General features: G+C 37.8%; 1 protein-coding gene across 1 annotated transcript in view; it reads left to right on the plus strand.

Annotated features, from left to right (window-relative positions):
• The window catches only part of LOC144957702 (centrosomal protein of 192 kDa-like), a 74903-nt gene extending 59273 nt beyond the window's left edge, over nucleotides 1-15630 (plus strand). Inside the window, exons 30-34 of the mRNA XM_078889073.1 lie at nucleotides 364-502; nucleotides 9179-9389; nucleotides 12745-12874; nucleotides 14576-14637; nucleotides 15400-15630. Of these exons, the coding sequence (XP_078745199.1) occupies nucleotides 364-502; nucleotides 9179-9389; nucleotides 12745-12874; nucleotides 14576-14637; nucleotides 15400-15535 (678 nt within the window). The 3' untranslated portion in view covers nucleotides 15536-15630. The remainder of the gene's footprint in view (nucleotides 1-363; nucleotides 503-9178; nucleotides 9390-12744; nucleotides 12875-14575; nucleotides 14638-15399) is intronic.
• Nucleotides 15631-20877: the final 5247 nt, after the last annotated feature.

Genomic DNA, 20877 nt, shown 5'->3' on the forward strand with positions numbered 1-20877 from the left:
ATGTCCTGTATTATGTTTTGTTTACGTATTATATATGATTTGAGTGTGTTCCTCTCAGTGGGGACCTGTGCTTGTGTCTGGGTGAGACATTTAGATGGTCTCAAACTAAGTACTTTAAAAGTGTGCTCCTGAAATCTACATCTGTTTCTTATTTGAACTAGTTCCCCTTTGTCTTACCTTTTCTTGGGTGCTTTAATTGTAATTCTCGTCTTTTACTGGCGCTGATACGACCTTTAAGTGTTGCAAGCGCCATAAAACCCTTAAAGATAAGCAAACATAAGAAAGCCTGAGTTGAATTGTTCAGGTTTCCATGCCACTTGTCCCCTTCCCTGTTATCAGAACCGATTTTGAATTCATCTTCAGACAACCTCAAGAGATACGCAATCTGATGGGACACAAGAAGTACCAACCTCACTTTCTCCAAAACGACAACAACAGAAACACCAGAATCATAATCAGCCTGCATTACAACAGCAACCTCAAAACACACAGAGGAGTGAAGGTAAAATACAATCTTATCTCATTAATATGGCATTTTAAACCCTTTAGTGGCTGACTTATTTTCTTTCAAGTCATATTTCCCATGATGTATCTTGTAAATGATGCTGCTGGAAGCTCGGGGAAATAAATAACAAAGCTTCAATTTAATATACGAAAACAGATTAAATGGACTTTTCGGGTTTCCCCTTTATCAACAAAACAGGATGGATGAAACACTACAGACAAATGAGATAATTATCTCATTCGTCTGTAGTGTTTCATCCATCCTGTTTTGTTGATAAAGGGGAAACCCAAAACGTCCATTTTATCTGTTTTCGTATATTAAATTGAAGCTTACATTCAATTTCACATTGTTATTTATTTCATGATGTATCTTGTGACAGCAGATTCTACCTTTCTCACCAAGATCACAGTTGTAACAATCAACCCTGATTTCCAATATTATAATCAAAAGTTGCATGGCTGGTATATTCTCTTGTTGAAGGTTGTAAAGTTTTATGTCAATCCAGGGTAAAACTTACAGCAGGGAAAGTTGTACTTTCCCAAGTTCAGGTCTCTTTTTGTCTCTCTGGATGGGGTTCCTGACCTCCCATAGTGGGCAGGGAGGTACAAACTGTGCCTTCTATCCCCTTATATCTGTTTTCTAACATGCTTTCTGTCTTTGTCTTTCTACTGGCCCTGGCCAGATACCCTAGCTGGGAGGGAAACAGTCAAATATGTAGTTTTGAGTGATATTTTTTGTCTTGTAGATCATCTCTCCGTTATGCACTGTATTATCTTTGAGCCTTTTTAGCAACTTTCATTTGTCGAAATGTCTCTTCGTTAATGTCCTCCTTGAAATATACAACGTCTGGTTCGTTTCTATTGAAATGAAACCATTTCGTTTTTAACCATCTTATTTGACGACCACTAATGTCTTTCTTTGTATTTTTTAAGTAATCAGATGCGAAGGTTTTATAATCCAAAAAATCTGAATGCCTCATAGTTGTGACATGGTAGGGGCGTCCTGGTCGTGATAGTCTAAAGATGTTCAGCCACTCAGATGGAATGAAAACTTCGGATTTTGCCTTTTGTGTTTCAATGGCTGCATTGAATCCACTTCCATTTGGGAGTGACCTGATTCCATAAATTTAAGGTCAATCACCGAAATGGGGCTTTTGTTCGAGGAAACAAAATAGTGTAAGGCAGAGATGACAGCCGCATTGCGATTTTGACCTCCACACGTGTCACAGTAGAAAACAACATGCTTCACGTGATCTGGTAGACCATTCAGGTATTTGATTAGAATAGTTGCCACTTCACTGGAACCTTTTTGTCCGCTTGTTTCATTCCAAAAGTAGCAAATGCCTTCTCCATCACCCATTGAATAGATACAAAAGTTATAACAGTTAAGTTTTCTCTTGTAATACAAAAGGCCAACAAGCCCTGATGGAGCTTGAAATACCTTTTCCATATCAAAGGTGCACGCAACAAAGCTTGGATCGACCTTTGCCCGTTGTTTGTCGTGTTCTTTAGCAGCCCTGATATCTCTTTTCCGGTTTTGATGTTCTTGGTATTCATGCTTAATTTTATCATTGGGCTTTGCACAACGGTCATGAATGCGACATGTTTTGCATTGATCTTTCTGTGGTTTATGGAATGACAGATTAAACTCCTGATTAAAAGTCTTTCGATATACTTGCTGACTTACAACAGATGGGCACACAGAATTTTCAAGTGAGCTGACATAGTCTAAATACAGCTTATACATTTTTTGATGTTCAAGGATGTGTCCAAATAACGTTTCTTTGACTGTTTTCGACAGTAGTGTGACTCCAGCGTAGGGAAAGAGTCAAAGTGCGACTGTACAACCTGCATGGCAGCCCCAGAAGTCTTGTTGTGTGGGCTGTGTTTTCCACGATTGTCAGATACAGACTGTATTGGTCCCATTCGTTGCTTTTTCAGAGGACCGTTGACGGATTGATCGCTTATATCAAGAGTCTGAAGAAAAAATCTTTTGCATACTCTGATTTTTTCACTTAGCAGATCCACGTTTGGAAAAAAATACTTCCTGGAGGCCATTTTTCGACTTTTCTTGTGTCTTTCTGGTTTGGTTTCCAGTACATACTGGCAAATAAAATCGTGCTTTCTCTCTCTTGAACCAATGTTCCAATACAACTTTTCATTGCACTTAAACTTGCAGTTGTCACATTGAGATGCTTTAACTGACCTCGGAGGCACCGTTTTGCCTTTGGCAGATACATAGGCTTTCTCAGTCACACAAAGCATTTTGCTCACACTTTTCTTCCATTTGTTTGGCTCTCTCATCCTTTTACGTGTTGCCTTTTTAGGGGTGTCTGTTATTGAATATGGGATATCAACAACAGATGGCTGTTCATTGATTGCAGTAATAGAGGGTTAGTTGTGGCTGAAGTAGTTGGTTGGTCGGTGGTGGTAGTGGCTGAAGTAGTTGGTTGGTTGATGGTGGTAGTGGCTGAAGTAGTTGGTTGGTTGATTGTGGTAGTGGCTGAAGTAGTTGGTTGGTCAGGGTTAGTTGTGGCTGAAGTAGTCGGTTGGTCGGTGGTGGTAGTGGCTGAAGTAGTCGGTTGGTTGATGGTGGTAGTGGCTGAAGTAGTTGGTTGGTTGATGGTGGTAGTGGCTGAAGTAGTCGGTTGGTTGATGGTGGTAGTGGCTGAAGTAGTCGGTTGGTTGATGGTGGTAGTAGCTGAAGTAGTCGGTTGGTTGATGGTGTTAGTTGCTGAAGTAGTCGGTTGGTTGATGGTGGTAGTGGCTGAAGTAGTTGGTTGGTCAGGGTTAGTTGTGGCTGAAGTAGTTGGTTGGTCGGTGGTGGTAATGGCTGAAGTAGTTGGTTGGTTGATTGTGGTAGTGGCTGAAGTAGTTGGTTGGTTGATGGTGGTAGTGGCTGAAGTAGTCGGTTGGTTGATGGTGGTAGTGGCTGAAGTAGTTGGTTGGTCAGGGTTAGTTGTGGCTGAAGTAGTCGGTTGGTCGGTGGTGGTAGTGGCTGAAGTAGTTGGTTGGTGGTGGTAGTGGCTGAAGTAGTTGGTTGGTCGGTGGTGGTAGTGGCTGAAGTAGTTGGTTGGTCAGGGTTAGTTGTGGCTGAAGTAGTCGGTTGGTCGGTGGTGGTAGTGGCTGAAGTAGTTGGTTGGTCAGGGTTAGTTGTGGCTGAAGTAGTCGGTTGGTTGATGGTGGTAGTGGCTGAAGTAGTTGGTTGGTTGATGGTGGTAGTGGCTGAAGTAGTTGGTTGGTTGATGGTGGTAGTGGCTGAAGTAGTTGGTTGGTTGATGGTGGTAGTGGCTGAAGTAGTTGGTTGGTTGATGGTGGTAGTGGCTGAAGTAGTTGGTTGGTCAGGGTTAGTTGTGGCTGAAGTAGTCGGTTGGTTGATCGTGGTAGTGGCTGAAGTAGTTGGTTGGTCAGGGTTAGTTGTGGCTGAAGTAGTCGGTTGGTTGATGGTGTTAGTGGCTGAAGTAGTTGGTTGGTCGGTGGTGGTAGTGACTGAAGTAGTCGGTTGGTTGATGGTGGTAGTGGCTGAAGTAGTTGGTTGGTCGGTGGTGGTAGTGGCTGAAGTAGTCAGTTGGTTGATGGTGGTAGTGGCTGAAGTAGTCGGTTGGTTGATGGTGGTAGTGGCTGAAGTAGTTGGTTTGTTGATGGTGGTAGTGGCTGAAGTAGTTGGTTGGTTGATGGTGGTAGTGGCTGAAGTAGTTGGTTGGTTGATGGTGGTAGTGACTGAAGTAGTCGTTGTTGATGGTTGCTGGTTTGGTGGTGATGGTGTAGTGGCTGAAGTATGGTTGTCAGTTAGTTTGGTATAGTCTGGTTGAGTTAGTGGCTGAAGTAGTTGGTTGGTTCGAGGTGTAGTGTGGCTGAAGTAGTGGTTGGTTGATGGTGGTAGTGGCTGAAGTAGTTGGTTGGTTGATGGTGGTAGTGGCTGAAGTAGTTGGTTGGTTGATGGTGGTAGTGGGTGAAGTAGTCGGTTGGTTGATGTGGTAGTGGCTGAAGTAGTTGGTTGTGTAGGTTAGTTTGCTGAAGTAGTCGGTTGGTTGATGGTGGTAGTGCTGAAGTAGTTGGTTGGTCAGGGTTAGTTGTGGCTGAAGTAGTTGGTTGGTTGATGGTGTTAGTGGCTGAAGTAGTTGGTTGGTCAGGGTTAGTTGTGGCTGAAGTAGTCGTGTTATGGTTATGCTGAAGTTGTTGGTCGTGTAGTAGTTGATGGTAGGGTTAGTTATGTGGCTGAAGTGCGAGTAGTGGTTGATGTGTGTAGTGGCTGAAGTAGTTGGTTGGTCGGTGTGTGGTGAAGATGGATGATGTGTAGTGCTGGTTGGTTGATGGTGGTAGTGGCTGAAGTAGTTGGTTGGTTGATGGTGGTAGTGGCTGAAGTAGTTGGTTGGTCAGGTGAGTTGTGGCTGAAGTAGTTCGGTTGGTTGATGGTGGTAGTGGCTGAAGTAGTTGGTTGGTCATGGGTAGTGGCTGAAGTAGTTGGTTGGTTGATGGTGGTAGTGGCTGAAGTAGTTGGTTGGTTGATGTGTGGTAGTGGCTGAAGTAGTTGGTTGGTTGATGGTGGTAGTGGCTGAAGTAGTTGGTTGGTTCAGGTAGTTGTGGCTGAAGTAGTTGGTTGGTCGTGGTGGTAGTGCTGAAGTAGTCGGTTGGTGATGGTGGTAGTGGCTGAAGTAGTCGTTGGTTGATGGAGTGGTATGTGGCTGAAGTAGTCGGTTGGTTGATGGTGGTAGTGGCTGAAGTAGTTGGTTGGTTGATGGTGTTAGTTACTGAAGTAGTCAGTTGGTTGATGGTGGTAGTGGCTGAAGTAGTCGGTTGGTTGATGGTGGTAGTGGCTGAAGTAGTTGGTTGATCAGGGTTAGTTGTGGCTGAAGTAGTTGGTTGGTTGGTGGTGGTAGTGGCTGAAGTAGTTGGTTGGTTGGTGGTGGTAGTTGCTGAAGTAGTTGGTTGGTTGGTGGTGGTAGTGGCTGAAGTAGTTGGTTGGTCAGGGTTAGTTGTGGCTGAAGTAGTTCTTTTTCTTACGTGGTGGTGGAATAATGTCATTATTAGAGTCATAGAGATTTGAGTCTGATAAAGCAAATTCTCCTTTGGTAATATTGAAAACCGGATCTTCATCAGAATTGTCAAAATCACATGCCTTCCACAGTCCACGCTTCATTGAAAGTAGCTCATCATCGCTTGAATCATTTTCATAGGTTGGTGACCTTCCTAGGAGTTTACTTAGAGGTTCATCATCCATAGAGCTGTCACTCATTGTGCCTGTCAAGTGAAGATTTTAAATTTATATTATTAAATTATCAGCATACTAAATCAAGCAAATAAGGCATAAAAATAATGGAATGAATGATATGCACATAAGTCATTGAACCTTAACATCATTAAATTAAATTAATAAAACATGAGAAGGGGAAACAAGCAGATCGAACAAATGTGAAAAGGCTGAAATCATACTTTCCAATCAAAAGAAAGTGACCATAAATGTTAATCCCATTCTTGCATTCAACTATGCACAGACACACACGGCACACACCTGCACACAAACACACATACAGAGAGAGAGAGAGATAGAGAGAGAAAGAGAAAGAGAGAGGCAGAGAGAGAGGGAGGGAGGGAGAGAGAGAGAGAGCAGAGAGAGAGAGAGAGAGAGAGAGAGAATAAATAAATAATGACAGTATATGCAAAAGATATTTATTGATAACTTCTAAAATGTTTTCTTACCTTCGTGAATGTCCATGGTCTCACAAAAACGAATGTAGATAATATTATTTTCCAACAGAATAATGTAATACACATCAAGTGGCGAGTTGTCTGTCTGTATTGTGAGTGTAGTTTGTTGTTCCATGATCTTTATATTGCTTCATTTCTGCAGAATGTTTCACTTGGATAAGAATGATGGCAGCCTGTCATCTTCAATAAAATGCATAAAGTTTCACCCTGTTGTGATACGGTCACTTGATGCACATAGCATGAGGGGTCAGTTGATGCACATAGCATGAGATCCGCGATGCCAGCATTCTTACAAACTCGTCTGATACCGGATATAATAAGATGGAATGCCGATGTCTTTAAGTTATTTACAACATTATGCACTCTGTGACCCACTCCACAAACGAGACATTTTTGTCTTATGTGCCGAATACATTTTCATGGTCATTTCAAGGAATTTCCTAAATGCCACATTGTCCTATATGCAGATAAGACGATGGAGTCCTGACACATTATAAGGAAACGTTATTGCTATCGTGTGCCACAATGTTGTATTTTCATATACAACAGTATGGCACACGGGAAGTTAACAAAAGTTCCAAAATAAATTGTGCCATATTGTTGCATGTTCTTATACAACAATAGTGCTATGTACTGGAAGGTAATAGGAAATGGTTATATTGTTGTATTTGAAAGATAAGACATTGTGGCAAAATTAAATTCAAATACAACATTAACGACAATTTGTGATATGCAAATAAGACAAAAAATATTTTAACATTTTTTCATAACTCAAAAACTATTAATCCAATCGCATTGCCGATTACAGAGAATAAAGATTGACTTAAGAAAATGCCATTCACATGGAAATCCCAAAAATGACAAAATGTTGAATACAACATTATGGCAAATACCCCACGATGTTATGTTTGCATATTATGTATGATTTGTAAACATTTGAGTGTATTACTCTTAGTGGGACCTGTGCTGGTGTCTGGATGAGACTTTTGAGTTAAAGTAGCTTATCGTAAGACATATCACCAAGATCAGTGTCTTGCAACCGTTGTCACTCAAGGAGCACGTATAAATATCACTTGATTTTGTAACAACACAAATCCTGACCTCCCATAGTGGGCAGGGAGGTACATACTATGTCTTCTATCCCCCTATGTCTGTTTTCCAAAATGCTTTCTGTCTTTGTCTTGGAATGAGATTACTAGGTTTTATCCTGGCCCCGGCCGGATACCTTGGCAAGGAGGGAAACAGTCAAATGTATAGTTAGTTTTGGAAGATGATATTTTTTTCCTTGTAAATCATCTCTCTGTTATGCACTCTATTATGTTTTATTTATGTATTATATATGATTTGTAAACATTTGAGTGTATTCTTCTTAGTTGGGACCTGTGCTTGTGTCTGGATGAGACTTTTAGGTGATCTCAAACTCAGTACACTGATAGTGTGCTCTTGGAATCAACATCTGTTCTCTTTTGAACCAGTTCCCCTTTGTCTGCCTTATTCTTGGGTGCTTTAATTGTAATTCTAGAACTTTTTACTATCCCATTTTTTTCCCTTTTTACTGGCGCTGATATGACCTTAATGTGTTGCAAGCGCCGTAAAACCCTTAAAAACAAAAACAAAAAACAAAGCACTGAACTGCTCAGTCATCAACAGAGCTGCTGACAGTTTTATTTTTTCTTTATTTTAGGGTTTTAAATGAAATAACTCTGACAGGATTACTAACATCTTGTTTAGCCTTGTGCGGCTATGTGGTCTACTGGTACGACACTCGCTTTTGGATTGGAAGGTCCTGGATTCGAGCCTCGTTCGGCGTATAGTTGAGTCCTTGGAGAAGACTCTTTACTCACATTCTCTCACCGTACTCAGGTGTAAATTGAGTTCCTGGCTGTTAATAGCGTTGTCTCTGTCCGAAAAAAAATTGTACTATCGCCTAACAGGCGTCATGTCCCGTCCTAAATGTTAAATGTTGCTGTTGGCCAGTGACCCCTTGTAAAGCACTTTGAGCATGTTTTAGTGGATATTGTGCCATATAAAGGCTCAATTTTTAAAAAACAATTTTAGCCTTCATCTTTTTTTTTTCTTGGTAATTTAGTGATATTAGCACATGTAGTATGACTAATTGATAGTCTATATGGGTTGTTGTCTATGGCATATTTATATAGACATGCAGTTTTTAAAAAATTAGGGTTTTGATGCTTTTGTCTTCTTTGAAAACTGGGAGGGGTTCCTGACCTCCCATAGTGGGCAGGGAGGTACATACAGTGTTTTCTATCCCTTTATATCTGTCTTCCAACATGCTTTCTGTCTTTGTCTTGGAATGAGATTACTTGGTTTTGTCCTGGCCCTGGCTGGAGTCCTGGCTGGGTGGGGGAAGAGTCAAATGCATAGTATTGTTTTGGGAGATGATATTTTTTTTCCTTGTAAATCATCTCTCTGTTATATATTATTATATTTGTTTTATTGAATGTATAATGTATTTGAGTGTATTCCTCTTTGTTGGATTTTGTGCTTGTGTCCGGATGAGACTTATAGGTGATCTCAAATTAAGTACATTGGTGGTATGCTCTTGGAATCTACATCTGATCCCTATTTGTTCCCAGTTCCCCTTTGTCTTACTTTATCTTGGGTGCTTTAATTGTCATTCTAGAACTTTTTACTATCCCATTTTGGCGCTGATATAACCTAAGTGTGTTGCAAGCGCCGTAAAACCCTTAAAAACAAAAACAGACAACTTCTTTGAAAAAAAAAATCCTGATTTTTTACATTTTTTTAACAAATCAGAATACTGATTGTCTTACCCTGATTTACTGGACTTATGGGTTGGCATCTCTGCATCAGTGCCACATTTAAATAAGCCTTTATGATTTTACAGCAAAAGAATATCCTATTTTTTTTCTTCAAATATTTCATTGATGTAAGAAGCATATGTCACCAATATTAATAAGTGTTCAATATTTATCATATACAGCCGCAGACAATTTGCCGAAATGGACATCCTGTCAACCACAACCAACAAGCGCAAGACTTTCAGCCACTTCTTCAGATTCACAGACATCAACTCATGTCATGGCCACTGCATCATTTGATTCTGCAACAACAACAACGACAACAACTTCAACAGTAGCCCAGAACATCAAGCAACCTGATCTGTCAACAAACAATAACAACAACACGGAAAGGTAAATAGGCGTGCCTGCCGTTTATACAAAAAGAATCAATAATACAGATTATTTTTAAAAAAATAAAAATTTATTTTTAAAAAATTAAGCTTTTGTATTACGCAATATCCACTTAACGTGCTCAAAGCACTTAACAAGGCTAACAGCAAACGCTTAACATTTAGGATGGAACACGATGCCTGTTAGGCGATTTTTATTACAGAGACAACGCTGTTAACGACCAGGTACTCATTTTACACCTGAGTATGGGGAGAGAATGTGAGTAAAGAGTTTTTTCCAAGGACTCAACTATGTGCTGAGCGAAGCTCGAACCCAGTGCTTTTTGATCTGAAAGCGAGTGTCATAACACAAGACCACATAGCCGCACATTATTTGGCATCAAATTGGTAGTCTGTGCCAAATTTAGATTATTTCGTCCACTGTAATGTTGGATGGAATACCTTGAGAAGTGCGAGTGCGCATGACAACCACTTTGTGCTGTGCTTCTGACAATCCATGGACGAAAATGTTGTTTTGTTTTCCTTGGATTATTAATCTCATCTAATCGTTATTATTGTTTGTTGTTGGTGCTTATTTATTACATATTCTATTTTGGATCGTGTTTAATTATTGACAATGAATTTTTTTTTTCAAAATGGGCCCGAGTCAGAGGCAGAAAGTAATCCGAGTAGCGTGATAGACAATCAACCGGCAAACTCAAACAATGATAATGATACCGATCCTAAGCCGTCTTACGACGGGGTGAAAAAATCTAGAGGTCAGTCAGGGAAATCAAACAGTTCTACTTCTAAGGGAAAATGTAAGGCCTCGAAGGATAATACTAGACCTAATAATTCATCTGATGACCATAAATCGATTAAGGATCAACTCAGTGTTTTGATGGGACTAGTGTCCATTGTCATCGAACTGAAAGAAGCCTATGACAATAACAATTCTGTTATGGTATGTGATGATGATAATGCCTCGGCCATTATCTTAGATAACAATGAAAATTGTGATATCTCGGTGTCAATTAATGATACTAACAATGATGTCTCGGCCATCATTTGCCCTGATGAAGCTAGCACCTCGGCTGCTAGTTGTAGTAACGCTAGTCTTAAATTACTTCATGATCTGTTATGGTATGTGATGATGATAATGCCTCGGCCATTATCTTAGATAACAATGAAAATTGTGATACCTCGGTGCCAATTAATGATACTAACAATGATGTCTCGGCCATTATTTGCCCTGATTAGCTTGCACCTCGGCTGCTAGTTGTAGTAACCCTAGTCTTAAATTACTTCATGATCTGTTATGGTATGTGATGATGATAATGCCTCGGCCATTATCTTAGATAACAATGAAAATTATGATACCTCGGTGTCATTTAATGATACTAACAATGATGTCTCGGCCATCATTTGCCCTGATTAGCTAGCACCTCGGCTGCTAGTTGTAGTAACCCTAGTCTTAAATTACTTCATGATCTGTTATGGTATGTGATGATGATAATGCCTCGGCCATTATCTTAGATAACAATGAAAATTGTGATACCTCGGTGTCATTTAATGATACTAACAATGATGTCTCGGCCATCATTTGCCCTGATTAGCTAGCACCTCGGCTGCTAGTCTTAAATTACTTCATGATCTGTTATGGTATGTGATGATGATAATGCCTCGGCCATTATCTTAGATAACAATGAAAATTGTGATACCTCGGTGTCAATTAATGATACTAACAATGATGTCTCGGCCATTATTTGCCCTGATTAGCTAGCACCTCGGCTGCTAGTTGTAGTAACCCTAGTCTTAAATTACTTCATGAATGTGTCTGGATTTTATTTTACCACAAACTCAAAAAGTTTTAAACCAAGAAAATTGGTATAGGAAAATTGATAGTAGGCTGCTAGATGCTGTGGACTGTAAAAAGGAATGAACAAAGATGAATATAACAGCTTCAAAAAAGAACAAGATACCAAACACTGAATGTTTCGGGCTCAAAACCCTTCTTCAGCCAACAACAAAAAACAGTAAAGACATAAATACATTACTAAATTCCACTTAGTTTTTTGTTGCTGGCTGAAGAAGGGTTTTGATCCCAAAACGTTCCATGTTTGGTATTTTGTTCTTTTTTTTTTTAAGCTGTTATATTAATTTTTGTTTATTATATTTTATAGGAAAATTGGTGACTTATTTTCTTTCTGCCTTTTGCACTCACTAGTGTGTAGGGCAGCAATGAAGGATCTCCACTTGTCTCTATGACGCCAATTGCCTCAGAAACCACCAAGACTCGATCCTTTTGATTTCCTCCTCCTCCATTGTTCTTTGCCATGTCTGCCTTGGCCACAAGATTAAATAACCTTTTAATCCTCATTAACTCGCTCAATCCTAGAGGTTTTTGCTACTTTTCACAATTGGGAAAAAATTGTATTTAAAATGAGCATGTGCATAGATAGTTTTATTCAACTACCATAAACATGTAAAAACTAAAAACATTAGCTTTGATAATACGCCTATACGTCTAGGAAAAATGTAATAGATAGGCATGGAGTAAAAGTAACCCCGGATAAACTACGGATATAGTCGGTGTTAGGGTTGAGTGAGTTAATGGACTTTGTCATTAAGTGAATATCACGTCGATCCATTCGGAATGATTTTTTATTCTTAACATAACAGGCTTGCGAACGAGCCTGGAATTGTGAATTTTTTGGTAAAGTAATTTTGTCCAAAGTACACAGAAATTTACAAAAATATGGACTATCAAAAGCAATGACACACTTCATTAGCAATTTGTGTTTTTTAAAAATGTTTTTCTTGTTTTGAGACTTAAGGTGTGTGGAATAATGCATTTTATTTAGGACTAGTCTTAAGCTTTCAAACGATATTTATGTCCTTCTGCCTTCTGCCATATGGAATTCAAAAGCTATGTTTAGTTATAAATTGGCTTATTCATCAGTCTACCACACACACACAGACACACACATATTCACGCCCAATGACACAGGAAATAATTCAAGTTAGAATTAAAATTTCAGCACACACATTCTAAAAAAAATAATTTTTTTTAATGAGCTTTTATATAGAGCAATATCCACTAAATGCGCTTTACAAGGGTCCCTGACCAACAGCAACATTTAACATTTAGGACGGGACATGATGCCTGTTAGGCGATGTTACAATTTTTTCGGACAAAGACAACGCTGTTAACGGCCAGGTACTCATTTTACACCTGGGTATGGTGAGAGAATGTGAGTAAAGCGCCTTCTCCAAGGACTCAACTATGTGCTGAGCGAGGCTCGAAACCAGGACACACATTCTCCTCATTCAAATACCTACACAAATTGTAAATGACTTTCTATGTTTCAATCCAGAGGGGGACCCTCAGATAATAGTGGATGTCTACAGTTGATGGAGAAGTTATTGCAGTTTCCAAAGTTGAATAAAGGAAAGAGTGAGACTCTGTTTTTGAGGCTCAAGAATACCGGTACTCAAGATGCGGAGGTGAGTCAATGCTGAATAAAAGCATATAATAAAGTAAAACTGATATTTGCAGATCTTGATTTATTTGTTTGGTGACACATGAAAGCTTACTACGTCTGGCTTCAACAACCTTTGAGCAAGGTTTTTCTTAAAGATTGTGATTATTTCATGAAATCGAGTTTTGTTATTTTAACATTAGTGCATTCCCTATCTCTTGCTTTCTAAAAGTTTTCTAGATATTTAAGTACATTTTCGTGGGGATCCTGACCTCCCATACTGGGCAGGGGGGTACATACTGTGTCTTCTATCCTCTTATATCTGTTTTTCAACATGCTTTCTGCCTTTGTCAAGGAATGAGATTACTTGGTTTTGTCCTGGCCCTGGCCGGATACCCTGGCTGGGAGGGAAACAGTCAAATATATAGTTAGTTTTGGGAGATGATGTTTTTTTCCTTGTGAATCATCTCTGTTATGCACTATAATATGTTTTGTTTATGTATTATATATGATTTGTAAACATTTGAGTGTATTCCTCTTAGTGGGGACCTGTGCTTGTGTCTGGATGAGACTTTTAGGTGATTTCAAACTAAGTATACGGATAGTGTGCTCTTGGAATCTACATATGTTCCCTATTTAACCAATTCCCTTCTGTCTGCCTTATTATTGGATGCTTTAATTGTAAGTCTAGAACTTTTTACTATCCCATTTTCTTCCTTTTTACTGGCGCTGATATGACCTTAATGTGTTGCAAGTGCCGTAAAACCCTTAAAAAACAAAACAAAACAAAAGCGGATATATGCAGATCTTGATTTATTTGTTTGGTGACACATGCAAGATCAATACATCTGGCTTCAGCAAACAACCTTTGAGCGAGGTTTTTCTTAAAGATTTTGATTATTTCATGAAATCGGGTTTTGTTATTTTAACAGTGCATTCCCTTTCTCTTGCTTTAAAAAAGTTTTCTAGATATTTAAGTACATTTTCTACCGAAATTTTGTTTTAATTAGTTTCAACGCCAACTTCCTCTATTATATGATGAAAAATGTGTTCTTTAAACCATTTTTTCCCGGTTATTGGTTAACCTATTCTTCCTCTCAAAAATGGTGATTTCTGAAAAGTCAAATGAGACAGAACTTCAAATAGAGAGAAATAGAGATTTCGAACTTGTTATAGTTAGTTGCAACACCACTTTACTCTCTTATAATATGGTGAAAAATGACTTACACCTTTTTTTTTGGACCTGATCCTGGTTTACCTCTTCTTCTCCCTTACAAATATTGTGATTTCTCATTTCTGAAAAGTCAAATAAGACGGAAACGTCAAACAAAGAATTGTAGATTGAGAATATGCACTAATCTCAATCTTAGTTTTCTGACGTATGTGCAGTTCCCCCATATTGCCATTTTATTGATTGAGTGATTTTTTTTTTATCTCCTTTGAATGTTTACCTATACAGTCTTGAATTTTACAAGTTACTTATCATATTAAGTAGATGATATTGATTTAAAGACAAGAGAGAAAGGGGGGTGGTGGGAGGTTGAGGAGTGGTTCTCCAAGCTGTAAAAGTTAACCACTTTATATAAGCACTATTTCATGACAGAATACTCAGCAATTGTTTGGTTTGGTTTTTTAAAATGATTTTAATTTTAATAAATTAGGAACCTCGCACATATTTGTGTAACTTTTGAACTTATGCTAAATTTTGTGCTCCTTATTATGCCAGATAACTGTTGAACAACAACCAGGTGCTCCGTTCATCATCAGGCACACCAATTTTACTGTCAGGTAAGACATGTTTTTCCTGGGTGGGGTTCCTGACCTCCCATAGTGGGCAGGGAGGCACTTACTGTGTCTTCTATCCCCTTATATCTGTTTTCCAACATGATTTCTGTCTTTGTCTTGGAATGAAATTACTTAGTTTTTTCCTGGCCCTGGCTGGGAGGGAAACAGTCAAATGCATAGTTATTGTTTTTGGAGATGATATTTTTTTCTCCTTATGAATCATCTCTCTTATGTATTATTATATTTGTTATTTTGAATGTATAATGTAAGCATTTGAGTGTGTTCCTCTTTGTGCTTGTGTCCGGTTGAGATTTATAGGTGATCTCAAACTAAGTACCTACATTGGTAGTATGCTCTTGGAATCTACATCTGACCCTTATTTGTTGGGTGCTCTAATTGTAATTCTAGAACTTTTTACTATCCCCATTTTCTTCATTTTTACTGGCGCTGATATGACCTTAATGTGTTGCATGCACCGTAAAACCCTTAAAAACAAAACATAAAGAAGACATTTTTTAAACTATGCTTTTTAGTAACTAGCATTTAGAAAGACTCCCCCAACTCCCCAACGTGTTCAGATGTAGTCTTTTGATTAACATGATCACATAACTTTGTGTGTGTGTGTGTGTGTGTGTGTGTGTGTGTGTGTTTTAACAAGTGTGGGAGTTTGGGATGGAGGAATTGCAGGGGGTAATAGGGACAAAAATATTGATTTTTATTTTATTTATCTTTTTTTTTTCTCTCCTGTTTTTTTTTTTTTTACAGGAAGAACCGTTTGACCAAACTTCCAGTCTTATTCAAGCCCCTGCATATGTCCATGTTCAGAGAGCAGGTTGTGATGAGGGAGAAGCACAGCAATATTACTTTTGTTGCTGTATTGGAAGCTGAATGCGTTCCCTAAAAGAAAAGAATGTAAATTAAATGTTGCTGCTCGAAGCTCGGAAGAAATAAATTACAATGGGAAATCGAATGTAAGCCTCGATTTAATTACAAAAACAGATCAAATGAATGTTTTGGGTTTCCCCTTTTATCAACAAAACAGGATGAATGAAACACTACAGATGAATGAGATAATGTGGTAGTGGCGTTGTCAAGATAAATGATTTATGATGTGTTGTAAGAGCTGTAAAACCCTTAAAAACAAAACAGAACAGAAATATTTAGAATTGTCTCACAAAGATTGTTCCAATCGAATGTGGTTTTCTTTTTCTTTTTTGTATTTGTTTTTTTTTTTTTTTTTTAATTCGTCACAGACCATCTTTACAATGAGTTTGTAAACAATTGGAAGCCATGTGTGTTCATTATTGTTAATATAATCATAATTATTATAATTGTTTTGATTATTATTATTATTATTATTATTATTATTATTATTATTATTATTATTATTATTATTATTATTATTATTATTATTAATATAATAATAATAATAATTCATTTATAAAACCATTAATTTTTTTGTGAAAATTATTTTAAAAGGTGGAGGCCAGGGGTCATTAATGATTGGATAAATGACCACTTATTTTCACTATTATTATGAATTGTTGAAGCCAACAATACAATCACATCATACTGAAGGTCAAGGTCAGCTACTTAAATCCATTTTTTTAGGTTCACTACTTTTCTATGAGAGAACACTTAAGGCTGTTATATTATCATAACTACTACTACTCTATAACTATGTACTACTACTACAACAACTACTACTACTACGATTACTACTACTACTGATAGTGTGCTCTTGGAATCTAAATATATTCCCTATTTGAACCGATTTCCCTTTGTCTTACTTTTTCTTCAAACCCCTTTAAGAATGTTTTTACTATCCCATTTTCTTCCTTTTTACTGGCGCTGATATGACCTAAATGTGTTGCAAGTGCCGTAAATCCCTTAAAAACAAACAATTTTTTCTTTCTTCTTCTTTCTTCTTCTTCTTTCTTCTTCTTTCTTCTTCTTCTTCTTCTTTCTTCTTCTTCTTCTTCTTCTTCTTCTTCTTCTTCTTCTTCTTCTTCTTCTTCTTCTTCTCTTCTTCTTCTTCTTCTTCTTTCTTCTTCTTCTTTTCTTCTTCTTCTTCTTCTTCTTCTTCTTCTTCTTCTTCTTCTTCTTCTTCTTCTTCTTCTTTCTTCTTCTTCTTCTTCTTCTTCTTCTTCTTCTTCTCTTCTTCTTCTTTCTTCTCTCTTCTTCTTCTTCTTCTTCTTCTTCTTCTTTCTTCTTTTTCTTCTTCTTCTTCTTCTTCTTCTTTTCTTCTTTTCTTCTTCTTTTCTTCTTCTTTCTCTCTTATGCTATTATTTTATTTTATTCTTCTTTTTTTTTTATTCTTCTTTGCATCATCTTGCGAGTCTTCTTCTTTTATCTTTGTCTTGCCACTTTCTTAACATTCTGATCTTTTCTTCTTCTTCTTCTTTTTTTGTCTTCTTTCTTCTTCTTTGTTCTTCTTTCTCCTTAATGTAATTATTATTATTGTTATTCTCTGTTATTTATGTTATCATATTTTGCAATCAAATCTATAGCCGAGTGCCTTCTTAGTTAATCAGGTTTGTTATGCACACGATCTTAAAACATCTGATCTTGTATATTTCTATTAAATATTTATTTATCAGACTGCCTTATAACGCTTGATTGTGTTGCTACTGCAGGGTGAGGAGCTTTTAACAATATCACTGGGACGGGGGGGGGGGGGGGGGGGGGGGGCTATTTTGACCTTTCGTTCTGGGTGGGGTTCCTGACCTCACATTGTGGGGCAGGGACGTCGCTTACTGTGTCTTCAATACCCCGATGTCTGTTTTCCAATTGCTTTTTGTCATTTTCTTGGAATGAGATTAACTTGGTTTTGTCCTTGGCTGAGAGGTAAACAGTCAAATGTATAACTGAGTCGGGTTCCTGACCTCCGATAGTGGGCAGGGAGGTAATTACTGTCTTCTATCCCCCTATGTCTGGTTTCCCACATGCTTTCCGTCTTTGTCTTGGAATGAGATTACTTGGTTTTGTCCTGGCCAAGGCCAGATACCCTGGCTGGGAGGGAAACAGTCAAATGTATATTCAGTTTTGGGAGATATTTTTTTCCTTGTAAATCATCTCTCTGTCATGCACTGTATTATGTTTTGTTTATGTATTATATATGATTTGTAAAAATTTGAGTCTATTCCTCTTAGTAGGGGCCTGTGCTTGTGTCTGGATGAGACTTTTAGGTGATCTCAAACTAAGTACACTGATAGTGTGCTCTTGGAATCTAAATCTGTTCCCTATTTGAACCAATTCCCCTTTGTCTTACCTTTTCTTGGGTGCTTTAATTGTAATTCTAGAAGTTTTTACTATCCCATTTTCTTTCTTTTTACTGGTGCTGATATGACCTTAATGTGTTGCAAGCGCTGTAAAACCCTTAAAAACAAAAACAAAAACAAAATTATAAACAAAACAACTTAACGACGTTAACGGCCAGGTACTCATTATACACCTGAGTACGATGAGAGAATATGAGTAAAGAGTTAGTCTTTTCCAAGGACTCAACTATGCGCCGAGCGAGGCTCGAACCTAGGACCTTTCGATCCGAAAGCGAGTGTTATACCACAAGACCACATAGCCACACTTCACATCCCTCGTGAGTGGGAGAGGTCTCTTGTTTTGTCTTCTATTATATATCTACGCACATCATTTTTCATCTTCCACATTGCTTTCCGTCTTTTTGGTGAATGAAAATACAGTCCACTCCGGATAACCGCAACTCGATTAATCGCAACATTTCCCAAATAACAGAATTAATTCTATATAAAAGTCACTGCTTAATTGGAATAAACTTTGGTTAATTGCAACAAATTTTCGCCAACAAAAAGTGGCAAATTCAAGAAATCAAGCAAACAAAATATGATTAAATTTTACATGGATGAAATTGTGACAGGTTGAAGAATCTAGAGTGAGTGGGATTTAATGCTACAGTAGTGTGTCACCACTTTATTACAGACAAAAGAGGGCGAGACTTTGCAGTATGGGTTTGTAATGTCATCTGTGGCCATTAACTAGGAGGCAAGGGGGCTGGGCATAGTCTTGACAAGTAAACAATGACAGTTGTAAAGAGAGACCTGGGCGATATCCTTTGTTTTGGGATTGGCAACTGTGCATTGTGACCGAGTTTGGTGAGAGCTTACTGTCTCTCATCATGGCTTATCTCTTTGACGCCTACAAATGTTACGAACAAAAGAGTGAAAGTTAATCCAATCTGAATAAGATGTCAACTTGCATCAAAACTGCTTTTTCTTGACAAAATCTATACATGGCTCCATGGTGGGCAGGGAGGTACTTGCTGTGTCTTCTATCCTCCTTTTTCTGTTTTCCAATTGCTTTCTGTCTTTATCTTGGAGTGAGATTGCTTGCTTTTGTCCTGACCTCGGCCAGAGTCCTTGGCTGGGAGGGAAACAGTTGAATGTATAGTTATAGTTTTGGGAAATAATATTTTTTTCCTTGTAAATCATCTCTCTGTTATGTTCTGTTATTCTTTTCATTTTTAACATATGATTCGACTGTGTTCTTTTAGTGGGGACCTGTGCTTGTGTCTGGATGAGACATTTAGGTGATCTCAAACTAAGTACTTTGATAGTGTGCTCTTGGCATGTACATCTGTTTCCTATTTGAACCATTTTCCCTTTGTCTCACCTTTTCTTTTGTGCTTTAATTGTAATTCTAGAACTTTTTACTTTCCCATTTTCTTCCTTTTTACTGGCGCTGATATGACCTTCATGTGCTGCAAGCGCCGTAAAACCCTTAACAACAAACTATACAGGCCTGACATATTGTTTATATTTCATTCAAATTGCTCAGTATGTGGTGGACCAACAACAATGTTTACAGCTGGTTGGAGTTTACAATATGTAAAATGTTTCAATAGTGGACAGGAAATTCAACTTCGGTTAATCACAACATTTTTGCTGATCCCAAGGTGTTGAGATTATCCAGAGTGGACTGTCTTTTGTTTTGCCATGACTGTGACTGGATTCCTGAAGAATGGAGGAGATCGTACCGTCAAGATGTGATTAGGAATATATTTCCACGTCGGAATCCTAGACTTTTTAAATTACTTCTATTTTTCATTATTTAAAAACTTAAATAATTTTTATTTTATTTATTTTTAAAATTTATTATTATTATTATTAATAATAATAATAATAATAATAATAATAATTACAAGCATTACTGTGCGTTCAATGAACTGTGTCCATTCAATGGATGTGCTGATTAGTCGGGACAGCTAAAAATTCATTATTCAAATTTTGAAAAATAAAATTCGAATTCAATTTCTATTGCCATTAATAGACTATACATTTTTTGACTCCATAGAACTCCACAGAGCTATTTATTTGGGCATGGGGAGATATTTTCTGCATTTAATATTTTATATATTTCACTCACTATTGTAGAATTCTTTCCCATTCTCATTGTCATTTTCGCTAACCTGGGTGGGGTTCCTGACCTCTCATAGTGGGCAGGGAGGTACTTACTGTGTCTTCTATCCCCCTATATCTGTTTTCCAACTTGTTTTCTGTCTTTGTCTTGGAATGAGATTACTTGGTTTTGTCCTTCCCCTGGCTGAGAGGGAAACAGTCAAATGTATAGTTTGTTTCGAGAGATGATATTTTTTTCCTTGTAAATCATCTCTTTCTTATGCACTGTATTGTTTTGTTTACATATTATATATGATTTGTAAGCATTTGAGTGTATCCCTCTTAGTTGGGACCTGTGCTTGTGTCTGGATGAGACTTTTAGGTGATCTCAAACTAAGGACTTTGATAGTGTGCTCTTGGAATCTACACCTGTTTCCTATTTGAACCAATTCCCCTTTGTCTTAGTCTTACCTTTCTTGGGTGCTTTAACAATAATTTTAGAACTTTTTACCATCCCATTTTCTTCCTTTTCACTGGCGCTGATTTAACCTTAATGTGTTGCATGTGCCGTAAAACCCTTAAAAACAAACTAAAAAACACGGCTAACACACATGCTAAAAATTTGATTTTTTTTTCGATAATTAACCATAATACACAAACCATCTTCATGTCAATTGTAACACCATGCAAAATTTGGTGACGATTGGACCAGTGGTTTCGGAGCCTTGGTGTTACAAAAAAAAAATAAATAATTATTTGCCAAATATATAGATAGAACGAAGTTGACGTCACGCAGGTCTTTGTTATTGTTTTCAGCGAGCCATTTTTATGAGTAGTTCTCACTAAACTATATTAATCACACTACAAACAT

The sequence above is a fragment of the Berghia stephanieae genome, chromosome 12 (assembly GCF_034508935.2).
Source record: "Berghia stephanieae isolate SIO BIC M18660-M18661 chromosome 12, UCSD_Bste_1.3, whole genome shotgun sequence".
Taxonomy (NCBI): Eukaryota; Metazoa; Mollusca; class Gastropoda; order Nudibranchia; family Aeolidiidae; genus Berghia; species Berghia stephanieae.